The following is a 23,348-nucleotide window of genomic DNA, read 5'->3' on the forward strand; positions in this document are numbered from 1 at the left end:
TTCCTATTTCCGTATTTACTAAATAATTGAAAGAGGGAAGTCAGTTCTACCAAAGATGAGTTCCCTTTAGTTAGCAGGAGACATGGAAGCTTTCAAGTTTGCGGGGAGAAAACGTGTATTTCACAGGCAGTAGCTTGGGGACTAGACAGCTACATCTTATTCCATTCCATGCAAAAATAATTGCTCTTTTCACGTGATCTTTTCAAGTAAGTTTTGTATGTTCTGTAACTGGATCTGAGCCGAGGAACTCAAACGATTTTAGGTCATTTTTAGGTTTCCCTGAATTTAAGGAATGTGCGCCCCCTTATAAAGCCGCAGCAGGAAAGAGGGCGGTCTGGAGTCTTTAGAATACAATACAGCCCGAGTAAACGCTGAGGTTGTGCCCTCAAAGGGAAGTCAGAAGATTCCAAGTAAATGTTGAAATTCACATACGGAGGGAGGAAGCTCTGGGCGCTCGCGGGCTGGGGGAAAGCCCTGGGGTGAGCTCTGCACGGCTCGGCCAGGTGTGGCCACGCCCCCACTTCGGGCGGCTGGTAGGAGTGAATCACGAATGGGAAATCTGCGGCAGGGAGGAGGAAAGGGCCGAGCCGCCGGCCGGGTTAACACAGACTGAGCGTGCTGCCGTGACACTCGGCCCTCCAGTGTTGTGGAGAGGCAGGGCAGCACGGCACCTGTCTGCGCCGGGAGTCGGGACACGGGCGCCGGCCGCCGGAGCAGAGGGGCACCGCCGCGGTGCGCGCCAGCCCTCGGCCGGGAGGGGACGCGGAGCACATGCGGACTGTGTAGGCATGAGCGACACTTATCTCAGATGTTGGATATTTGCTTGGAAAAACGTGTGGGTACGACCTTGGTAAGGAACTTGATCTTGTTTTTCATTCTGAAATTGATCTGAAAACTTTTTTTTTTTTCTCTCTTGGCTAACGTAGTCGTAGTAGAAACCAGAAGGGCTTCTGCTTTAGGGCGCTTAGTACTGTCAAACATTTATAAGACTTTTTCCTTATGAATCATTAACCCTTTCAGTTCTAGGCATAATTGTCAGTTCACTGAAATTTCGGTAGTGGCTCCCGCCCACACCCGTCCAACAAAGTAACTATTCCGCGTTGGCTTAAGTTTAAATTTTGGTTTTATTTTAACACTTATTTGGCATCGTGACTGTACACGTTGCAGCTACGTAGAAATAAGCACGTTTGTTTAAATCGTGGCCGAGGGAAAGACAACTTAGCATCCGACTTTTTTTTTTTTTTTAAGAGCATCATATTTAGGGAAGAAATAAAAGAATGGAAAAGCCACCCTGAAGGACTTGGACGGTGTTATGTTTACATTCTAACAAGGACATGTTCTTACATGGAAATGATACCCACGTTCCTGCTGCTTCCCCAACCCGTCTGTATGCGAAAACACTGCAGACGTTGTTTACCTTTTTTTTTCCCCTCTCTCTTTGGAAAGCACTTTTCCTGCGTGTGAGGGGGGATTTGCGGGAATACCCTTATCAGTTTATAAGTGGAAGCAGAGCTTGTCTTCTGAGTCTTCTATATTTGTTATAACTTTAGTTACAGTAACTGCAGCCCATCAGTGACTTCTGGGAATTCGTACACTTTCAGATTTAAATGGAAAGTGCTATTTGTAGCTGAGGGCTCCTAAAGGAATTCTCCCCAGGGAATTCTATTGAACAGTTTTATGCTTTGTTTTTACTTTTTCAATTTGGCGTGAGATGCCCACGGTCAAAAGAAACTGCGGGGAGTTGCCCCCACTTCCGCCCCCGTCTTTCCTTCTCTTTTCCTATGGTCCAAAAGATCTCGGAAAAGCTGCAGCTCAGGGATGCTGGCAGGATGCAGCAGCCCTTCTCGGCCTTCCCTGTGAGAGGATGAAAGAGATCGCGCTGCAGAGGGCGGGGGGGAGCGAGTTGTTTTGAAAGTTGTTTTGAGTTGGGAGCTGGTGGGAAAGTTCAGTCTTCCCCATTTGGAAAAGGCAGGCTGGGTTCCGCTCCTGCACCACACGCGCTTTCCATTTTTAGCTTCATTCAGAGGCAGACAGAGCTCCTTCCTCTTCCTCTCCTTGTTTGTGACACTTTTCTGAGGCAGCTTTTCCACAGCGCTGAGGGTCTGGCGGCCATGACCCCAGGCGTCCTGGGACAGAGGACTAGGCGCCCCCAACATTTTTCTGCCGTGAGAGGTAAAGACAGGGATTGGAGGTGGTTCTTTTCCTTTTTTCTTTTTTTTAACTTTGTCCCCCAATGTGGTTGCCACACTTTTTTTTTTTTTTTTTTTTTGACTAAGGATAGCATTTAAAAACCTTGCTTCTCCAAGGCAATCTTTATACGGCTTTCTGGCTCTTACTCAACTGTACCAAGCACGCTGCATCTGCTTTTAAAGTCTTCAGACGACTGTATTAGTCATAGCCTCTCTCGGAGGAGCCACAGGACAATGGGGATTAAAGGCCTTTCCTTTCTCTTCCAGGCTGCCCCTAAGTGTAACTCCAGTGCTGTGAAGGTTCCAGGGTTGGCAGAGGGGACTGAGGGGACCATGAAAATGGACATGGAGGACGCGGACATGACTCTGTGGACAGAGGCTGAGTTTGAGGAGAAGTGTACATACATTGTGAACGACCACCCCTGGGATTCTGGCACCGAAGGAGGCACTTCGGTTCAGGCAGAGGCATCCTTACCGAGGAATCTGCTTTTCAAATATGCCACAAACAGCAAAGAGGTAAGCCTCTGGTTTCTTGTTGAAGAAGATTGGCACCTGACGCCAAATCTCCCTACTTGCCCTTGAGGCCTTGTATGTCTGTGAGAATCTGCAAGTATCAGTAAATAACTGATCACTTAATTCACTTCTTTCATTGCTTTCTCTTGCCCTAAGTCCATCCCTTCTTATTCCTCCAGCTCTCGACCATTCCATACGAATTAGTAAACAGTGAAATCTTTTGGCAAGTTGACATGTCTTGGAAAAGCCGAATCGCAGCATGGGGTGGGTGAAATTGTCAGCAGCTTTGAGAAAGTTTTCTGGCTTTTCTGGCCCTCGTCCCCCAGTATACTAGCTTTTGAGGGAGAGAAAATTTTCTTAGAAAAAATGTTTGACATGTTTCTTTTGTCTCTTTTTGGTCATCAGATGGCTTTATTTATTTACTTTTTTAACGAGCCAGCTTTATTAGCCGGGTTTCTAAAATTATTCTCAAAACCTTGACGTGTTTATGAACTGAAGTGATGGTATAAACGGAGAAGAGTTTCATGTAAAAGTGCCCTCTGTCCGGATGACTTCAGGCTAACCCCTGTTTATCTGCGGCAGCTCCTTTGCTCTGATCGGGCTGGCAGGCCAATTTCTTCTTGGCCTCTGAAGTGGGTACACCCTTTGTTGTTTCAGAGGGGCTGAAAACCCAAACTTGGAATGAGCAGAGGATTTGTGTTTACCCTTTTCTATAATGATTGTAGCTAGGCGTGATGTTTGGCTGTGAAATAACTTGCAGAACCACCTCTTGTTTTGAGAATTCAGCTACTGCAGCTGCTTTCATTGGTCTACTGCCTGCCGGGCTGAGCTGGAGGAATCCACCCGTCCACAGCCCTGCCATCACAACCATTCCCATAGGTCACCGTCTGTCCTATCACTGCCTTCAGAAAGTCACGAAAAGGGGGTCATTTGCTGTAGGAGCCCAGAATTCTATACTGGGACTATTCATTACAACCATGTCAAATCACTTTCCTCCTTCCCTAAGGAACAGCATTTGAAGGAGTTGAGAGCTGGTTTGGGAAATACTTTGTCTCTTTCCTGTTTGTGTATCTGAGTTCAGTGTTTTTGGTGAGGGGTGACACAGCTGTCTAAAATTAAATAGAGCAGCTCTGCTTCGGGTTTCATTAAAGCTCAACTTTTTTTTTTTTTTTTTTTTTTTTTTTTTTTTTTCCTGCTGGGAGAGAGGAGGCTGATTTCATAGAAAGCAAAATTTAAATTGTATTTTTATGTGAACATTACCAAAAATTTCACACCAGAGATTGGCCTTAATTACACCTCTTTCTGAAAGTAACACCCTTTTCTATAGAAGGTCTCTTAATATGTGGCCCATGGAATCAGTGTAGGATTTGTTTGGGTATTTAAGGTTTGGCTGTGGCTTTATAAGGTGTAGCATTTTTTCCCATATCAAATTTGATCAAATATTGATCTGTTCCCAGGTTTCAATTGTGCTGTGTTGCCCCATCCAGCCCCTTGGGATTGAAATCAAGACCTCCATTCTGTGGGTCATCCTTGCCTTTTAGTTCTGTAGTGTTCTTATCCTCGGTTCAGCTCTTAGCTTAAGTTTTTCAATTTTCATCATTCTATGTAAAATCATAGAATAATGCCCTTAGTTCAAGGTTCAGAAAGATAGTCACTTACTTAAGGTATATACTTAGAGCCAGAGCCAGGACTTGGAGCAAAGTTCTTCAGACTTCCCCAACCAGTGATACTTGATTGTGCTACACTGGCCCCTCTTGGTGTCACTGTGGTTTTATTTATCGTCTTAACATAACTTCAGGACGATCATTTATTAAACTTGTTTAGTGTTTTTTTCTCTAAATGTGTAACTCCCTATTTCATATATTCAGCACCCAAAAAGCATACAGTGCCTGTATTCCTAAGGAGGGTCCTTCAAAACGAACCTAATAAGAGATCAGGTTTCTCTTATTCTGTTTTCCCCTAGAAATGCTTGAAGAGAGCGGTATATCTGTAGTCCCTCCTCATAAAAGCAACCAGGAAACCAACTTAAATGTAATACTGTCTTAAGCTCTCTCTGGAATGTGTACCTGTTATTCTGTTTCTCTCTCCTTCCTTTTTGCACTTTGGGGAAGGAGAGCTCCCTCCAGGTGGTGAAAGAGAACCGTGGAATTGAGCCATTGAGAGTATGAGAGCTGCACACCAGTTCTAGAACAGAAATCTTCAGGATGGGTGAAATGTTTACATTATCATTATTCAGTTAGTTCTTTCAGTCCCACAAGCCGTGGAAAGAGGAAAAAAGCCTTTGTACGTGTAGTTTTCATCTGACTGATTTATCTTGCCCTTCTATAAATGTTTTCATTTAAGTAGCGAAGATGTTACATTATGTACTGATGTTCTGACATCCTGGGGATTTTTTTTTTAGCAAGACCATTTTTCATTATGAATTTGTGCTATGTGTCAGCACCTTTTTTTTTTTTTTTTTTTTTTGGCTTAAAAACAAAACATACAAACCATATTTCTGATCTTGACCCTCATTTCATTTTTAGATTTGGTTTAGAATCATTGTGCACCTTTAATGAGGCTGTTCTTACTTCCTATTTCCAGAACTCAAACCAAATATAGACATACTATTCAAAAACTTTTAAAACTTTTTAAACTGCTGGGTTATTCTTTTAGGGGGATTTTCCCCTTGACCTCCTGAAATAATTTTCTGTGAATACTTGAATACAGAAAGATCGATTTAAACACTTCTGTTCTGGAAGCAGTAGCCTGTACTGAGGTTGTTTGAGTTGAATTCAGAGGCTCTGTGGCTCCGAGCCTGACCTCCAGAATTGTGTGGCAGTGAAACATCAGGCCGAAGATGGGGACTCAGTGTCCATTTTGATTGAAGTCCATTATTAAGCCATCTCTAAAAAGCATCTTGCAGTAAGTGCAATTCCCTCTTCATACTGCCTTTTATTTTGGAGACCATGTACCCAGGCATTGCCACATTTCTTTTAATATGAAGATAATTAAGAAGGAAACTTTCCGAAAACATCGTTATCCACTCCACCCCGGTTTTTAAAAAATGGGGTGAAGTACAGGCTGAAGTACACTACAGAGCTCTAGTCATCTCAGTGCAACTATCCTTGTATTCAAAATAGAATTTTAATCGAATGAGTCATTTTTATGGAGGGAGAAGGGAAGAGGTAGCTAGTAATTTAAATGATTTTAATATAATTTGGGGCGAGGATGCTGATACCACAGTTAGACCTGAATGATGTTTCTGCTTGAAACTCACTGCGATGCGTGTGTATTCACATATTCTAAAGAGGGAATTTGCTTTCAAAAAAAAAAAAGCAAATTTATTCTCCTTACTATCAGACTTTCATTCAGCACCCCCAGTCCACCTATACTAAGTTGTGACATCTTCATCTTGTAAAATGGAAAACAAGCCCTGTTTTTTGTCTGCAAGCCATGGACTTCAGGGTATGTTCTGTAACTGAGGCCCCTGACAGATCTGAAGGGGTCAGCCCCACACATAACACACAGTGGGGAAGAGCGGGCAGGCGGGGAAGTGTTGAGGCCAGTGTCCTCTCGCTGGTAGGTTTATGGGAGGCACACAGCAGTCCGTTCCCAGCAGGGATGCTTTAGGACCCTGGTCAGTTCCAGTGAAGTTTCCTTCCTGAACTAGGTGAACACATTCTTAGTCTTTTTAGCTCTGGGAAATTCAAGGCACATACCAGGTTCCCCTGTATCATAGGCTAGCTCCAAGGATAGAACTTTGTTGGCTAAGATTCACATCTGGATCTTTCCAGGGCCAGAGGGAGAAGTATGACTTGGGTCTCCCACTTCCCACGAAAAACTACCCTGGTTCCGATCCCCACTCCGGTTACCTGGCTGAGCACTGGAATCTTAGGATTGGAATCTTAGAGTTGCAGCTCTTATGTGCTCTTTGAATAATGTCTCAGACATGGATTTGAGGTGAAGGTGCTGATTGTGAGATAGGGTGCTGGACTGGGAACGGATAGAGATGGTATATAAGCTACACTGTTCCTTCCAACCTTGAAATTCTGTGATTTTGTGTCTCTATTTATTCACATGTGTGAGTTTATATGTACCCAAAGCTCTGTGCATCACACAGCTTAAAATATTAGGGTTCAGGGCTTCCCTGGTGGCGCAGTGGTTGCGAGTCCGCCTGCCGATGCAGGGGACGTGGGTTCGTGCCCCGGTCTGGGAGGATCCCGCATGCCGCGGAGCGGCTGGGCCCGTGAGCCATGGCCGCTGAGCCTGCGCGTCCGGAGCCTGTGCTCCGCAACGGGAGAGGCCACAGCAGTGAGAAGCCCGCGTACCGCAAAAAAAAAAAAAAAAAAAAATATTAGGGTTCTGTCTCACTTGCAAAGATAATCTAATATTGAGGCTCTTTTTATTTGTTTGGGACTTGAGGATTTTCACAGACCTCCCTTTCCTAACAAATTATTCGCCTGTCTGGCCCGCTGCATTTCATTTGTAAGGTTATCGATGACAAGAGCTACTTCCAGTGCTGTCACACAGCTTCCCCAGTGACTTGCCTATAGCAGTGCTCAAAGGTGTCAGGTGGCTTATGTCTACTTCAGATTCCTTTGTGGGAACAAAATGCTAGTTGACTTCTTCTGGACCATAAGAAAATGGTGTATGTTTCTTAGTGTAAGATTGATAGCTGAATACCACAAAGCCCATTGGTTAAAAGAATGGCAATTCAGAAGAAAAACCCTGGCCTCAATGTCGTGCTACTTGTTGGTAATCAAGCTCTGACCCCCAAGACACTGTCTGCGAGAGACTATAATTTAAAACAAGGTTGATGAACCAGTTGAGTACCTTTTTTAAAATTACTGCTTTAAAGTGGATATGTTGAAAATATCAACTGCTAATTATTGGCTCACCAACAAATGACATTACTTGTTTTTCCTGTTTGTCATTTTAATATTATGGAATAATCACTCAGATATGAATGCCAAATGATTTGTGTCATAGAAGCCAATTCCATGCATTTTTCAAATTAATTATTTTCAATAATATATCATAAACAATGAGCCTCTGAATAAGTAAGTCTACTTAAGCTTTAGGATGTATTTTTATCTCAAGACTGTGCTGAAGTACTCCCGTCCCCCAGAGCTATACTGCCAACGTATACCAATAATGATGAGCTGTTATTGAAAGGGCAGATAGATGTAAATGAGGCAGAGGAGGAGGATGAAATGAACATCTGCTTTTTTCAGCTCTTGCCAGAAATTCATAATGGGCCAAAAATAACACTAGCTCACCAACCTTGTTTCAACTTGTGTTAGGTAAAGGAAATTTTCTTTTTTTCTGTCTTTCCAGTCTGGGTATGCTCCATTGGCTTGTATACTGAATACTAAATTTTTTAACATTAATTCTTTAAGTCACGTACATGAGAAAGCCTGGTCTGTCACAAGCATGTAGGTATGCTTATTCCATATTCATTTAAACAGAGACAAATTATTGATGAGATTAGTGAGGTGTCAGTGTATATCATAACCAGAATCTTAGATTCCACTGCAGACATTTATTGCTTCATGTATTGGGGCCTACCATGTCAGGTACACAATTATAAAGGAGCCACCAGGGATAATAAAACCTGGAAATAAATATGTTTTACCTCCCTTCTTGGTCCATATCGGTAAGGTATTCAGTACGTGATTTGTAGGCTGTTTGGAGCAAAAAGAAAATGAAAAGAGGAAAGTGAGTGAATAAAAACCAAAACGAAATGTACTGCAAAATGTCGTAAGGGACTATTACAGAGGAGAAGGAGTTCTTTTGAATAGTAATGAATTGCTTCCTGATTCCTGGTTGGTGACTTTTTTTTTCAACCCCCCCCCCCAAAGAAATTTACGACCCAGGAGGAACTGGTATAGTTAACATGTTTCTTTAGCAAGGCCCTACAAAGTCAAAATGTGTGATACATCCAAGTCTGAGAAGGTCATTTCCTCAGATCTTAGAACCCACAGCTCTCCTCCGTATAAATTCCACTTCAAAGGAAGACTCTTGACCACTGTTGAGCAGAAGATGCTAGAGAAGAACAAAGTTACTTGAAAGAATTCCCTTCTATTAAAGAGAACTTACAAGTTATAAGAAGAGAAAAAAAACCCTCATCTGGAATGAAAAAAAATATAATATATTTTGTTTCTGGTTCCTTAGGCCTTTGTGGAACAACCAAAGAACATTATTTTGGTTTCTGAGGTTAAAACTATTTTATTCCCCTTAAGCACACTGTTTATGGCTTGAGGGAGAAGAAGAAATAGGAAACTAGGAGCGGGCTGAAGTGGTCTAACCTTGACTGTCTAGTTCTTCAGTATCTGAAACTCGTTCTAAAATGGAATGGTTACCCTCTCCGTTCTCACATAAAAAGTATTAATAAAAAATAGAGGACACTCAGTCACCGGAGAATTAGACTGTTTTATACTTGGTTGTGTATTTATTTGCTTATGATCTGCGAGTTTAAAAGATGGTCTTCCCCAAAAGTCAAGCTCGTTGTTAATTATGTGGCACCATTGATGTCCGCTCTCCATAGTACAATTTCATCATTGTTGGTTATATTACCATTTGACGATTCAATTCATTGAACTGAAAAGATTGATTAATATTTTACAGTTGAACTCATTGTTTCATATGTTTTACCCCCTTTAGGTTATTGGAGTGGTGAGTAAAGAATACATACCAAAGGGGACACGTTTTGGACCTCTAATAGGTGAAATCTACACCAATGATACAGTTCCCAAGAACGCCAACAGGAAATATTTTTGGCGGGTAAGTAGGGAAATTTTTCCAGACTCATTAAGTATTAGGGGAAAAAATGAAACTAAAATTGCTGGGTCACTTCCTTTTTCAACCTGTCCTGGGGCTCCCCACAAGTATTCAGGGTCCCCAAGGACATAGGGAATTCTAAGCAATCGTGATGAACCTGGTTAAATGTTTGGCCTGGGAAACACAGCCTGTATGTAGGTGGTTAGGGATGGAGAGATGGTCTATATGTGAATCTTAATTTTTGCAATTCATTAGAGCTTTGTGATGAAAGGAAACAGTTTGCTGCTTGCTTCAAGGGTAAGTTCATTTGCATTTCTGTGCAAGGAAGTAGTAATGAGTCACCAAGCCTTAGATTTCACCCCTTGTTGATTTCTTGCTGACTTAACTTTAATTGAATGGACAAGTAATCATAAATGAATTACCTCAAAAATAAATGCCTTTAAGGAAGGATGGGTAGAAGATGGTACTAGGGGAATGGAGATGGACCACAAGACTCGTCCTGTTTCAACACACCTGTACCATGAAACTATTGGGTTTGACAGTACATAAGTTACTCCCATAGCGTAAAGGAAATGCTTATAATCATTCGGGATGATAAACTTTCCTTTAACATCCAAAGAGTCTGGCCAATCCAATTTCCTTTGGAATATCACACTTAGAAAGGATCTCACAGGACTTCCCTGGTGGCACAGTGGTTGAGAGTCCGCCTGCCGATGCAGGGGACATGGGTTCGTGCCCCAGCCTGGGAAGATCCCACATGCCGCGGAGTGGCTGGGCCCGTGAGCCATGGCCGCTGAGCCTGCGTGTCGGAGCCTGTGCTCCGCGACGGGAGAGGCCACAACAGTGAGAGGCCCAAGCACCGCAAAAAAAAAAAAAAAAAAAAAAAAATCCGCCTGCCTATGCAGGAGACACGGGTTCGAGCCCTGATCTGGGAAGATCCCACATGCCGCGGAGCAACTAAGCCCGTGCACCACAACTACTGAGCCTATGCTCTGTAGAGCCCGTGTGCCATGACTACCGAAGCCCGCACGCCTAGAGCCCATGCTCCGTAACGAAGAGAAGCCACTGCAATGAGAATCCCGCACACCGCAACGAAGAGTAGCCCCTGCTCGCCGCAACTAGAGAAAGCGCACACAGCAAGGAAGATCCAGCACAGCCAAAAATAAAAAATTAATTAATTAATTAAAAAAATAAAAAAGGACCTGACAGGTGAACTAATTAGATGGAATCTTTGAGTAAAAGACCCTGGATTAGGATGAACAGAGAAAAAATTGGACGACTTTCCATTTTCCCATAGATCTCTCTGGGATACTTGGTTTCCTCAATTAGAAAATAAAGCTACGTTTACTAAATTTAAAAGCAATTTTTTATATATATACTTGCATAAAATGTACATGATTACTGGGAAACTGTTACTAAAATTCTTTTAAGAAACAGCTACATGGTAGCAACAAAAATTGTATTATACTTACTCTGGCCAGATTTACCTAGAATGCTTATATCATTTGGACAAGTATATTTATAAAAGATTTCTATTTGGGGATCACTCAGAAGCTGTTCCTAAGAAACAAGATTTTTTTTTTTTTTTTTTAATCTGGGAAGTTTTGTGTTTTAAGAAATGTATTTTACTATTTTCCAAACAAAAGAGATCACTGAGAATTTTTCACTCTGAGTTGTGTGCTCACAATTTTTATTTAATAATTAGTCATGCTTAAAATATATTTAATACCTGACTAATAATGGGCAAAATGTAAGCGAGTTCATTTTTCCCTTTACTGCCAATAAGGTCTTCTCAGAAATGAGCCACAGACACGTGTAGTTCTTGGAGTTGAAGGTCGGAATTAAGAAAATCCAGCCTAAGTCTTGTTAATTCATGATCCTTTTGAAAAATACGACAAGAAATATTTAAGAACCTCCTATCTCTGTCCCAGTTCCCTGCTTCATTGAAGATTCACTCTAAGTAGCTGAAATGCTTTCCTTGGGAGGATTTATTGAAATCGGTCCTTCACATGCAAAGGATATTGTAGGAGATAACTTCCCACATGTTGTTAAAAGCATCCTGATTTTGCTGGCAGGAATATGAACATCTGTTGTGAGGAAAGAAAAAGTTTCATGCAAATTACACAGTCAAAGAAGAGAAGGGATGTTCAAGTTGAGAAACCAGTGACATTTCTTGTAACTGTGCTATGAGTCAGCACGTTTTTAATCTTCTTGATAATATATGGAAATGTAGAGAGGGTGATAGGGAGCAGTGTGCATCTGACGTATCCTTATTTTATTTTCGTGTGTGTGTGTGTGTGTGTGTGTGTGTGTGTGTGTGTGTGGAGTGACTTCATGGCATCGACATTTCTGTTTTTAAATGAGGATACAGTAAATTGTAGTCCGTGGAAGGCTGACTGGAATCAACATACCCGTAGCTTTAGAAAGCAGTTTCCGCCCGCCCAGCGAAGAGTGCAACAGCGATGGAACCCCGTGTTCCTGGAAGTTTGCACATCAGAGTAAACAAACTTGAAAACCCCTCTTGATAGCAGAATTCACCCGGCCTTGTTCCATTTTCTCTTAACAAAACACACCGCAAAAGCTCTCACAAGCTGCTTTGATGAAGCCACATGTATTTCCCCCTTCACAATTTACAGGAAGTTACTCTTAAAAGAAAGTGATTCTGGTGTTTACTGCCCGTGTTAAAGGGACAGAGTTCCTTTTTGTCTGATAACACTTGAGCAGAATACAGAAACACTTCAGAGGCTAACATAGCATGTGACTAAGAAGAAAGCAATAACCTGCTGTCCGCTTAGAGCAAAACTTCTGCTATGAACCAGGCCCTATGACTTGGAACCTCTAAGTTGCAGATTACCAGGTATTTCTTATATATGTGTTAAGGATCTCTTAAGTCTGAAGATGAGTTGGGTACATCTTAAAAAGAGGGAAAGAGAGAAACTTACTGTGGAAGGGCAAGGAGTTTGTTTATAAAGTTGTTTATAAAGTTTCAGTAAGAATGTATACTTCAATTTTTCCTATTTTTACCTCTACCTTTTTACCGAGTGGCCTGAGGGCATCTGTTAACCAAAAGCAGCATGACTCTAGGGCAGGCTTTGAATTCTTCATTTTGCATTGCCTTTAAAGAACAACATGGTTTCTTTCTGTTCTTTTACCAAAAACACGAACCCTGCGGCTCTGTGAGTGGTGTTTTAGCCCAACCACCTCACGGGTAAGAGGGTTCCCTCTCCCCGCCTCTGCCTTGAAAGAAAAGTGCAAGGCCGGACTCGTTTGTCAAGAGGAAAAGTGGCTTCTCAGTAGACTGTCTGTCTGATGCTGGCTTCTGTCCCAGTGTTCACTTTGTTATGGCAGGTGAAGTTCACCTTGGCCTCACCCAGCGTTTCCCCAAAAAGGCAAGCTTCCAAGTATTCATATGAACAAGTGTTTCTGCTGGACTTGGAGGCTTGGGGGTGGAGGATGTTTGCATAGTTTAAGCCTCGGGCGGGGGTGTAGGAAACGGCAAGTACAGAGGCCATAGAAAAAGTTGAGAGACTCGGTTTGACGTACTCATTCGGGTTGGTCTAATACCCAGTGACTCAAAGCATTAAAAGTCTGCATGATCGGAACTCAAGTTAGTAGCACTGCCTGTGTGCCATTCACTGTGGTAGCAGAAACAGTACTCGGTGGTTGTTGAGTCCTTCTGAGGCAGCTCCTTAAATGAAATCTTGTGTTTCACTCTTCTGTTACTTTTCCCCCCAAAAGTGACAAGACACTAAAACTGAAATGGAAAAGGTAACTGACAAAGTGTGCCTTCCCTGTTAATGCCCTTATTTCTGCTGATTCAAGACAACTCCGGCTAAACTGATTTCCTTTTCTAACCAGGCAATAAGGGACCAGAAATCAAACCCGGTATTTGCTGGGTTTATTCTCAGAGGTGCCAGGGAAGCTTTCCCTTGCTTTGGGGCTGTCTTTTCCATGTCTGTCTTCTCTTTTGGGCAGATCTATTCCCGAGGGGAGCTTCACCACTTCATCGATGGCTTTAATGAGGAGAAGAGCAACTGGCTGCGCTACGTGAACCCAGCGCACTCTGCCAGGGAGCAGAACCTGGCCGCCTGTCAGAACGGCATGAACATCTACTTCTACACCATTAAGCCCATCCCCGCCAACCAGGAGCTTCTTGTGTGGTATTGCCGGGACTTTGCGGAAAGGCTTCACTACCCTTATCCTGGAGAGCTGACAATGATGAATCTCAGTAAGTGGATTACAGAACAAAAAAATTAGAAATGCCAGTAATGTCAGTTCTGCCCCTTTGCGCTAATAACATGTTGTTTAATTACATGGCTTCATCGGATGGGCCAAGGAGGTGGCTTAAACTAGGGACTGGGAACAGGAAAACAGCTTTTTTTAGTCTCTATTCCCTATAATGAAACTGGATCATTTAAAAAATACTAAGAACTACTTTGAATGTTCAGAAAGTTACAGGAAGAAATATATGTTCAATGCTAATCTATCCAAAAGGGGGCAGGTAGGATTATAATATAATAGAGATTGGTTCTGACATGCCAAGAATGCAAGGTATATAGTTCCTTGTTTGTGGTAATTTGTCAGTGCTTAACATGTACATTGAAATATTGCAGAGATGCACATTTGGTTATCAAGTTATGGTCTGATGTGAAACATAAAAGGTTTCTAGAAAAACTCGGAGCTATAATTTTTCAGATCTTATTTGAATATGGATAACCCTAAAGATTTTATATCTTAGCTTCCTTCCTAATGGTAAAAACCTAATCATCTGATCTCCTGATGAGTTTACAGTAACCACCTATCACTTTATCTTAACAAATCCTCAGTTCCTTAGGTTTGCAAGCTTTTACTTTTTTATTTGGTTAACGTTGGCTATCATGACCTCTCTGCAAAACCCTACTTCATTTTAGTCGTTCTCAAGTGATCTCTATGAATGATTTAAGATTTACCATAAAATTCCAACCTGTTGTAACTATGGTTGTATATTCTCAGACTGCTAAGTTTTAAAGCAGTTTTTTAAATCAGCTCCTTCTGGTTTAAAAGTTTTGGCCTCTAAATGCTGAAATTTTTGTAACCTTTTGTTTTGATCTCATTTCCAACCTAAGGAGAAGTTGTAAGAACAGTACAAAGAATTCCCAGAGACCCTTTAACCAGATTCATCAGTAGTCCATATGCTGTCCCACTTGCTTTTATCTGGAGGCTAAATTGTTTTAGTTCACACTTTGTCCTTTGAGATGAATGTTAATATTAACATAAATTAGAATTTGACTTAAACTTTAGGACCAATTATTTATCCTAGTCAGGTATAATCCAATTGTGTAGCTATTTGGTACTCATCCCACACTGTCTAGTTTACTTTTGCTCTCCCTGTGATCCCAAGACTATATTTGCAGTTTTCTGAAAAGCTGGGGCTATAAAAGCTTAAGGACCTCCACCATAAGATCATCTTTAAATTTGTGTTTGTGGTCCTTACATACACACATATTGTGCACCTTGAGCTTCAGGAAGAAGTCTTAGAATAGTTGGAACAAATTGGCTTTCAGCTTGAGCATGGTGGGTATAATCAGGTCCTGGCCAATGGTGGTGGTTCTTTTCCCTTATCTCTCTTTAGCGCTTCCAAGAGTCTCCGTCATGTCACTAATGCCAAGCATCCCAGGAGCCCTTCCGCTATTTTACCACCTGTAGGTGCCAGGCCCAGTGGTGAAAGGCAACTTATATTCCGGCAGGACATCTCCCGAGAAGATGTGCTGCTTCCTCCTGACTTTCTCAGCATAGCCGGTCACTTCCTCTTGAGGGTCTCTTCCCATTCCTTGAGCTTCATCATTCACGGATTCAGAAAAAGACTTTTTTTTTTTTTTTGAACAGTAACTCCATTTGAGATGACCCACCCTGGTGACTTTGCTCCAACCACAAAGAAGTTTTTTCACATACATCCCTTACCTCCTGCCAGTCAAAGAAAGGTCTTAAAAGGCCTTGCATTTATTCAAATGCTTATTCTTTGTATTCAGAAGCAACTGTCATGTATACTATGAAATGACACCTTTGTTCCCTCAAATATCCCTTTTTGTTTACGCAGAATTTTTTCTGAATGGTGGTTTAACATTTTTAGGTACCCATTCATTGTCCAGTATTCGTAGTAAAGAATGAGAGTTAACAATAGCCAGTCACAATAAGCCAAGACTCCAGTTGCCTTGTGAAACCAGTTGTCTTAGGTGTGGTAACTGATGATTGAGATGCTGATCAGGAAAATTTCCACTGTTTCATCAGGCCTAATAGGTAGATTGCGTCTTCACAAGAGTTGTGTTGGGTTCCATGCTTCAAGCACAATAGAGGCTTGTGTCAGAATCTCCGTGAGGGCTTTAAAATGGCAGTGATAGTTCAACTGGTAGAGTTTTGAGGAGAAGAGATTTGAAGAAAACTGAGGTAAAGAAAAATAAGTAGCCAGAAATCATAAGTAGGCATTTTTTAAAAACCAAAGAAAAGGAGTAGGAACTATCAGGTTTAACTCTTACCCCTCCCAAGTTTTTTTGGTAGTTTTTTTCAATCTATCTAACTAACCCATCTAGAAAACAGTTGACCAGATTATAGACTTCTAAATGTTAATCTGCTTTCTCAGTTTCAGTTGAAAACAGGCTTTGTTTTGCCTACTGCAGAACTTCTAGGTTCTTGTAGTCTTGGGGGTTCTTATTATAGATCGAAAATGTGAGTCGGCATAATTAAGCCATTCAGAGCCTTCAGAAGCAGTTCACTCTTGAAATGACTCCATCCGCCTACAGCCATTTAAGATTTAAGAACAAAAACAGATCTTGATTTTCTTTTTCATGTTAACTCAAGCTGCTGCTGAGTGGGAGAGTCAGAAATGACACCAGCTCCACTGATTACTCAGCTGCTGAAGGATGGTTTTTTTAAATGTACCTTTTCACATAGACTCCATGATCGCCACCTTAGAACACCTGAGGGGGGCTGACGTTGCCCTCCGGATATTGTTTTGTAATAAGAAATAAATGTATTTTTATGAAGGCATAAGAGATATCGAACATATATCATGGATTTACTATAAGCTAGGCACACCGTGCTCAGTGTTTTGCACAGAAAATTATAAATTCTGACTTTCTGGTTTGTTGGCCCAATCGTTAGCTTTTTTTAAAGTTTTTTTAAAAATTAATTAATTAATTTTTATTTTGGCTGCACCAGGTGTTAGTTGCAGCATGCGGACTCTTAGTTGTGGCATGTGGACTCTTAGCTGCGGCATGCATGAGGGATCTAGTTCCCCGACCAGGGATCGAACCGGGGCCCTCTGCATTGGGAGGGTGGAGTCTTTCCCGCTGGACCACCAGGGAAGTCCCCAGTCGTTAGCTTTGTGGTAGTTCAATAATCGGATTATGGAGGTGCTCAGTAAGAACACCAGACTAAATAAATAGTAGGGACAGTGCTACGGACAGACTTAAACTTTTTGCTTATGGCTTTGATTTATTGAATTTTAGAACCAAGACAGTGTTGAAGCCACTGAAGAAAATTAGGAGACTTAGATGTTACTTGCCACATAAAAATGGCAGAAAGTTATGATGGTGAAGTTTCTGTATTTTCATTTTTTTTAGGGTGACATCTTTCTGTGGATGACTCCAAATCATTCTTTTTCACCTCAGAATTCCCTCCTGTGGGTGTGAGATGCCTTGCCTATCAGCTTTCCAACTTAGTTGTCTCTCTTCCTTTACCATTTCAGCTTTAAAAAACAAAAGTGACAATTTGAACTTCCTGCCTGCTGAGCCTCACTGAAAGACTGATATTGGCCTGATAAGGGGCTATTTATTTTGGTTTAGTGGCTTCAGAAATCCCTCTCCCTCAACAAGCTTTCCATCACTGCCCCCATCAGCATCTTCCCTGATAGTGTCTGGGCTGTGTTTATTCTGGGGCTGCTGGCTCACCCAGGAGTAACTGATAACAGCCAGCAGAGATAACATTCTCTGAGGGGCTCTCAAACTGGAATCGAATCCCTCAAGCTTGTCAGTCTAGAGAATAGATTTGAAGAATTCAGACTCTGGAGTTCCACAGAGTTCATTTCTAGACCTATCAGGTATCAAGCCTGGAGTTCCTCCTCCGTTAAGTCGAACAGGGACTTTTTTAAAGACAGTGAATGATACTTTTACAGAGGCTTCAGCCCGGTCCCCCAAGCCTGTCCTCTTCTGAGGCTAAGGCCACGAGGTCCCTGCCTCTCCTGGCATCTACACAAACCAACAGCTGATGCCTACGCCTACGGCAGGTGTGCAGGCTGGAGGGGTTGCCCTCCAACAACCAGAGCTCCGACTAAGCAGCATGTATTTTACTTTTGGTTTCCAGGGAAGGCTGAGCAGCGAGTGTTTGGTTTTCCCTGCTCTGGCTGGTGTCTTCCCGAAGGCATCGTTTGTTCTGTGTGTTAGGAGGGGCAGTGCTGGCGATGGCCTGGAGAGCCTGTCCTCTCGTTGCTGCTGTTCCTAAACAGTCTATTTACCAAGTAATAATATGCCGTCTTTTGGAATACATGCTTTCATCTTTGCTGCCTGTTTTCTTTGGTGCTCTAAGTAATTGAACTGGCTCAGGAAGTGCCAGTTGTGGTTTGGCAGAGATGCCTATGTCATGCCTTGTGATTCCAGGGGACAGCATTACTGGGAGCCTGGTTAGACCAGAGCCTCAGTGAAATTCTGGTGTTGTCAGCAAATCGAGGGGAAGGGGTGGCATCACATTGCTAATCTGTCTGTTTGGGAGAGGCAGTTTGAACAGGGTTTTATCAAATTCGTATTAAACAAGAATGGAGGCGAAAATTGATGACTGCTTATTACTTGAAATGAGTCTTAATCTTGCACATCTAGTTTGCAGGGTGTGCTGATTTCCTTTAGGTAAACCGTGAACATGAGAATGACTTTCATTAACCTGCTGACACCCCGTGCCGGGATTTCTCCACGCCGTTTTCATGGAGGCTCTCCTACGCTAGGTCGAACAGGACTTGTCCTATCATGAGGTTTTTACCATTGGAAACAAAATAATACAAACGGTGCTATTCGTTTTATCGATGCCACCAGTGACCTGGTTTTGCTGAGAAGGAACTGGAGTGGCGAGAGCCTTCTAGAATGAGTGGGCGTTGAGATGCCAGGTGTCCCTCTTGGGGCAGCTGGGGCTCAGGTTTGCTCAAGGAGAGAGCAACTCGCTCCGATTTTCTGTCTCCCTCTGAGTAATCCCCCTTTCTTTATTTCAGCGCAAACCCAGAGCCATCCAAAGCAGCAGAGCACTGAGAAACATGAACTTTGCCCAAAGAATGTCCCGAAGAGAGAGTACAGCGTGAACGAAATACTAAAATTGGACTCCTGCCCCTCCAAAGGGAAGGACTTATACCGCTCCGACATTTCACCCCTCACTTTGGAAAAGGACGCGGATGACTTCCGGAAACATGGGAGCCCCGACTTCCGGAAACATGGGAGCCCCGACTGCCGGAAAAATGGGAGCCCCGAGATGCCCTTCTACCCGCGGGTGGTGTACCCGATCCGGGCCCCTCTCCCGGAAGACTTTCTGAAAGCTTCCCTGGCCTACGGGATGGAGCGGCCGCCCTACATCGCGCACTCCCCCATCCCGTCCTCCACGACGCCCAGCCCCTCGGCGCGCAGCAGCCCGGACCGGAGCCTGCACAGCAGCCCGGGGAACACCGTGTCGCCGCGGGCCCCCGTCTCCCAGGAGCACCGGGACCCTTACGCCTACTTGAACGCTCCGTACGCCGCCGCCGCCGCCGAGGGGCTGGGCTCCTACCCCGGCTACGCACCGCCCCCGCACCTGCCGCCCGCCTTCATCCCTTCCTACAACGCGCACTACCCCAAGTTCCTGCTGCCCCCCTACGGCATGAACTGCAACGGCCTGGGCGCCGTGGGCAACATCAACGGCCTCGGCAGCTTCGGCCTCTTCCCGAGGCTGTACCCCGTGTACGGCGGCCTCCTGGGCGGGGGCGGCCTGCCTCCCCCGATGCTGGCGCCCGCCTCCCTCCCCAGCTCGCTGCCCTCGGAGGGGGCGCGCCGCCTGCTGCAGCCCGAGCACCCTCGGGAGGTGCTGGTGCCCCCGCCGCACAGTGCCTTCTCCCTGCCCGGGGCGGCCGCCAGCCTGAAGGACAAGGCCTGCAGCCCCACCAGCGGGTCCCCGACGGCCGGCACCGCCGCCACGGCCGAGCACGTGGTGCAGCCCAAAGCTACCTCAGCGGCCGCGGCGGCCCCCGGCGGCGGCGGCGGCGGCGGCGGCGGCAGCGACGAGGCCGTGAATCTCATCAAGAACAAAAGGAACATGACCGGCTACAAGACGCTCCCCTACCCCCTGAAGAAGCAGAACGGCAAGATCAAGTACGAGTGCAACGTCTGCGCCAAGACTTTCGGCCAGCTCTCAAACCTGAAGGTAGGCCTGGCGTGGGGTCTGTCCCCTGGAGTGCACGACGCGCGTGGGTCTTTAGTTCACCTCCCGCAGGTTATAAATTGCCATTTCCACAGTGTGAGACCTGGGCTGGGCACCGTCGATGCGGCTTTGCTTTTGCCTTTGCTGCTCTGGCTGCGCCGCTTGGGACACGTTGCTTCCCCTCTCCTGAGTGTCTTCTGAATGATAAACACGTGGGGTTTGCGCCAGAACATCAGTTTCAAGTCCCCGCTTAGCCTATGACTTTTGTTCCTTTAGCTCCAACACAACAGAGTTCTGAAAATCACATCGGGGTTTGATTGGTTTTAAGACTTCACCTTGATGCTTTTTTTAAGAGGTTTGCATCCTAAATGCCCGAGTCCTTGCACGGGAATGTTCAATTTTGCAGCCAAGTGACAGCCGAACTAACGTGTGTGGCTTCTTCCCAGGTCCACCTCAGAGTGCACAGCGGAGAACGGCCTTTCAAATGCCAGACTTGCAACAAGGGCTTCACTCAGCTCGCCCACCTGCAGAAACACTACCTGGTACACACGGGAGAGAAGCCACATGAATGCCAGGTGGGCAGTGTTTTCTGGGTAGAACTTTCGACCTTTGTAGACAGTGTCTCAGGAGTCGTCCTCCCATCATCCCATAGCCCATAGTTTAAACCAGCACAAGAATTCTGCCTTCTTTGGGCTGCTGATGAGCTGAGATGATGACACACCAGCTTCCAGTGGTTGGACAGTGGTCTGGAAGGGAAACACCACCCCATGGGTGGTGCGTTCCCATCGCTCTATTTGCCTAACGCTGCTGGGAGTTTTTTCACCTCCCAGGTTGCTGGGTGTGGGTGGGCAGCGTGCCCCTCCGCTTGGCGGCTCTTAACCTTCTGGTCTCCCACCTCCCTTCCCTGCCCCCTTCCCCACGCTGCAGGTTTGCCACAAGCGATTCAGCAGCACCAGCAATCTCAAGACCCACCTGCGACTCCACTCCGGAGAGAAACCTTACCAGTGCAAGGTGTGCCCCGCCAAGTTCACCCAGTTTGTGCACCTGAAACTCCACAAGCGCCTACACACCCGGGAGCGGCCCCACAAGTGTGCCCACTGCCACAAGAGCTACATCCATCTCTGCAGCCTCAAGGTCCACCTGAAGGGGTATTGTCCTGTGGCCCCAGCCACGGGGCTGCCTCTGGAGGACCTGACCAGAATCAACGAAGAAATCGAGAAGTTTGACATCAGTGATAATGCCGACCGGCTGGAGGACATGGAGGACAACGTTGACATGACCTCTGTGGTGGAGAAGGAGATTCTGGCCGTGGTCAGAAAAGAGAAAGAAGAAACTGGCCTGAAAGTGTCTTTGCAAAGAAACATGGGGAATGGACTGCTCTCAGGATGTAGCCTCTACGAGTCAACAGACCCGTCCTTCCTGAAGTTGCCTCACAGCAACCCACTACCTCTGGGACCTGTAAAGGTCAAACAAGAAACAGTCGAACCAATGGATCCTTAAGATTTGCAGAAAACAAAAGGTGTTTTGTCTTTTTTCTTAACGTATGACTTGGCGAGTCAGGGTGCCTGTAGCAAATGCTTGTACATGATTCCAGTTCTGCAAAGCTCTCCTGACGGCAGGTGGTTTCCCCTCACCTCTCTGGAATTAAAGAAGGATCCCCAAAGTTACTGAAATCTCAGGGCATAAATGAGGGAAAGACAATATATATACATATTATATATACTTATTTACACCCCCATCTATATATTTGAACCTGTGTATTTTGAATATTTGTGTGGATATGTTTGCATAGCCCTCCCATTGCTAAGACTATGGCCTAGTCATAATTATTTTTTCAGTGATAATCCTTCATAATTTATTATACAATTTACCATTCAAAAAGCAATAATTAAAAAAAGTTTACAATGACTGGAAGAATTCCTTGTAATTTGAGTTGTTATATTTTTGTCTGGTGGCTGTTCTTTGTAGATAATTTCTGCACATCTGTTTTAAGTACCTAAGATTTAGTAAACAAATACATTACGTCAGCCGACCTCCCTCTGTAATAATGGTTTGAAAATGAGGTTTTGGTATTGCCAAAGTTAGGCAATTGATGTGTTCATTCATAGGATTGTATCATTTTGAACAGCACTGTATAACTTGGGGGTATGTGTGCAGAATTACCCAGTAATAACTCTGGTAGAAGAAATAAGAAAGAGAGAATCTTGTATGTTTCTGTAGATATTCAGCATTTTCCCCCCATTCACAGATTTACCAGAAAGGCGACAAGAAGGCTTTGCTAATCTGTCTCCCTCTCCGAAAAACAGGGTCGCCCCACCCCCAAAGTCATGTGACCATTCGGAGTGGCCACGAGACTTTGGCATCCCAATGTATTATCTGAAAATGTGAAGAAGACAAAATGCCATGTTTAAAACCACTGCAAAACATTCCCAAAGCACAGGTGGTTTTGTATGGGTGAGGTGAGGGAGCATGAGTCTGGGTGTTTTTGTTGTGGGTCTTTTTTGTTGTTTTGTCAAAATTGCACAAACGTGGTGCTCTACCAGGAAGGAGTTGAGTTAGATAGGCTCAGGCCACAATTTAAAAACCAAAAACCGGAAAACGGGTATTCTTGTTGTCTTAGGGTCAAAGCGGGTAATGAACATTCCTATCCCCAACACATCAATTGTATTTCTTTTCTGTACAACTCAGACTTTTCTCAGTATTTGTGTTTTTACATTTTATGGTTAATTTAATTGAAGAAGAAAGGGCATTGCAGAGTTGTTCAACAGTTACCTCATTGAGTGTGTCCAGTAGTGCAGGAAGTGATGGCTTCTCTAATGATTTGCTACTCAAGAGGAGAGAGCCAGCGTGCACCAGAAAGCTGGAATGCGTCGCATTCTGTCTCCTCTTCTGCTAAACCCAAAGATGACACGTTGGCATTTGAGGTGTAGCGGAGAATGATGTATATTTATAAATCTATTTATACCACTATACCATGTGTATATATAATATATTTATAACCACTTAAATTGTGAGCCAAACCATGTAAAAGATCCTTCTTTTCCTAATGGCATTAAAAAAAAAAAATCAAACTCTTTCTGAGACTTTGCTTAATTAGCACTCGATGGCCTCACAGTCATATTGGTGCGCTTGGGCACCCCCTTGGTATTGTAAGTGACCCTAAAACCTTGGTGCAAAGGTGGGGACTGCGTAACAACCAGGGAGAAAGAGACATACTTTTTTACTATTAAGGACAATCTAAGATGGGGTTTTTTTTGTTTGTTTTGCCACATTCTGATGATGTGGTCACACCCAAGCCCCAGAAATAAAAATCCCATCGACCACTGCAACTTTTCTCTCTCTTCCTCTCCCTCCTTCCTAAATAACTGATGTATCACTCATCAATCTGGTTTATATATTCAGTATTTTGGTCCATGGCAACTAATGTCAACCTGCAGAAGAGAACGACAAATTTAGGATAATGCAGAGAAACCTAAGAGCCTT

The 23,348-nt window shown here is 44.0% G+C and overlaps 1 protein-coding gene across 1 annotated transcript; it reads left to right on the plus strand.

The window, feature by feature from the left end:
• Positions 1-808: 808 nt before the first annotated feature.
• PRDM1 (PR/SET domain 1) lies at positions 809-21,489 on the plus strand (the record flags this gene model as incomplete). The annotated part of the gene is made up of 7 exons (XM_079716168.1): positions 809-850; positions 2,457-2,705; positions 9,348-9,467; positions 13,440-13,692; positions 18,694-19,868; positions 20,312-20,440; positions 20,793-21,489. The coding sequence occupies 7 exons, from the start codon at positions 809-811 to the stop codon at positions 21,363-21,365; spliced, it is 2,541 nt and encodes an 846-aa protein (XP_079572294.1). The 3' UTR covers positions 21,366-21,489.
• Between the last annotated feature and the right edge of the window lie 1,859 nt (positions 21,490-23,348).

This window comes from Hyperoodon ampullatus (genome assembly GCF_949752795.1).
Source record: "Hyperoodon ampullatus genome assembly, chromosome: 12".
Lineage (NCBI taxonomy): Eukaryota > Metazoa > Chordata > Mammalia > Artiodactyla > Ziphiidae > Hyperoodon > Hyperoodon ampullatus.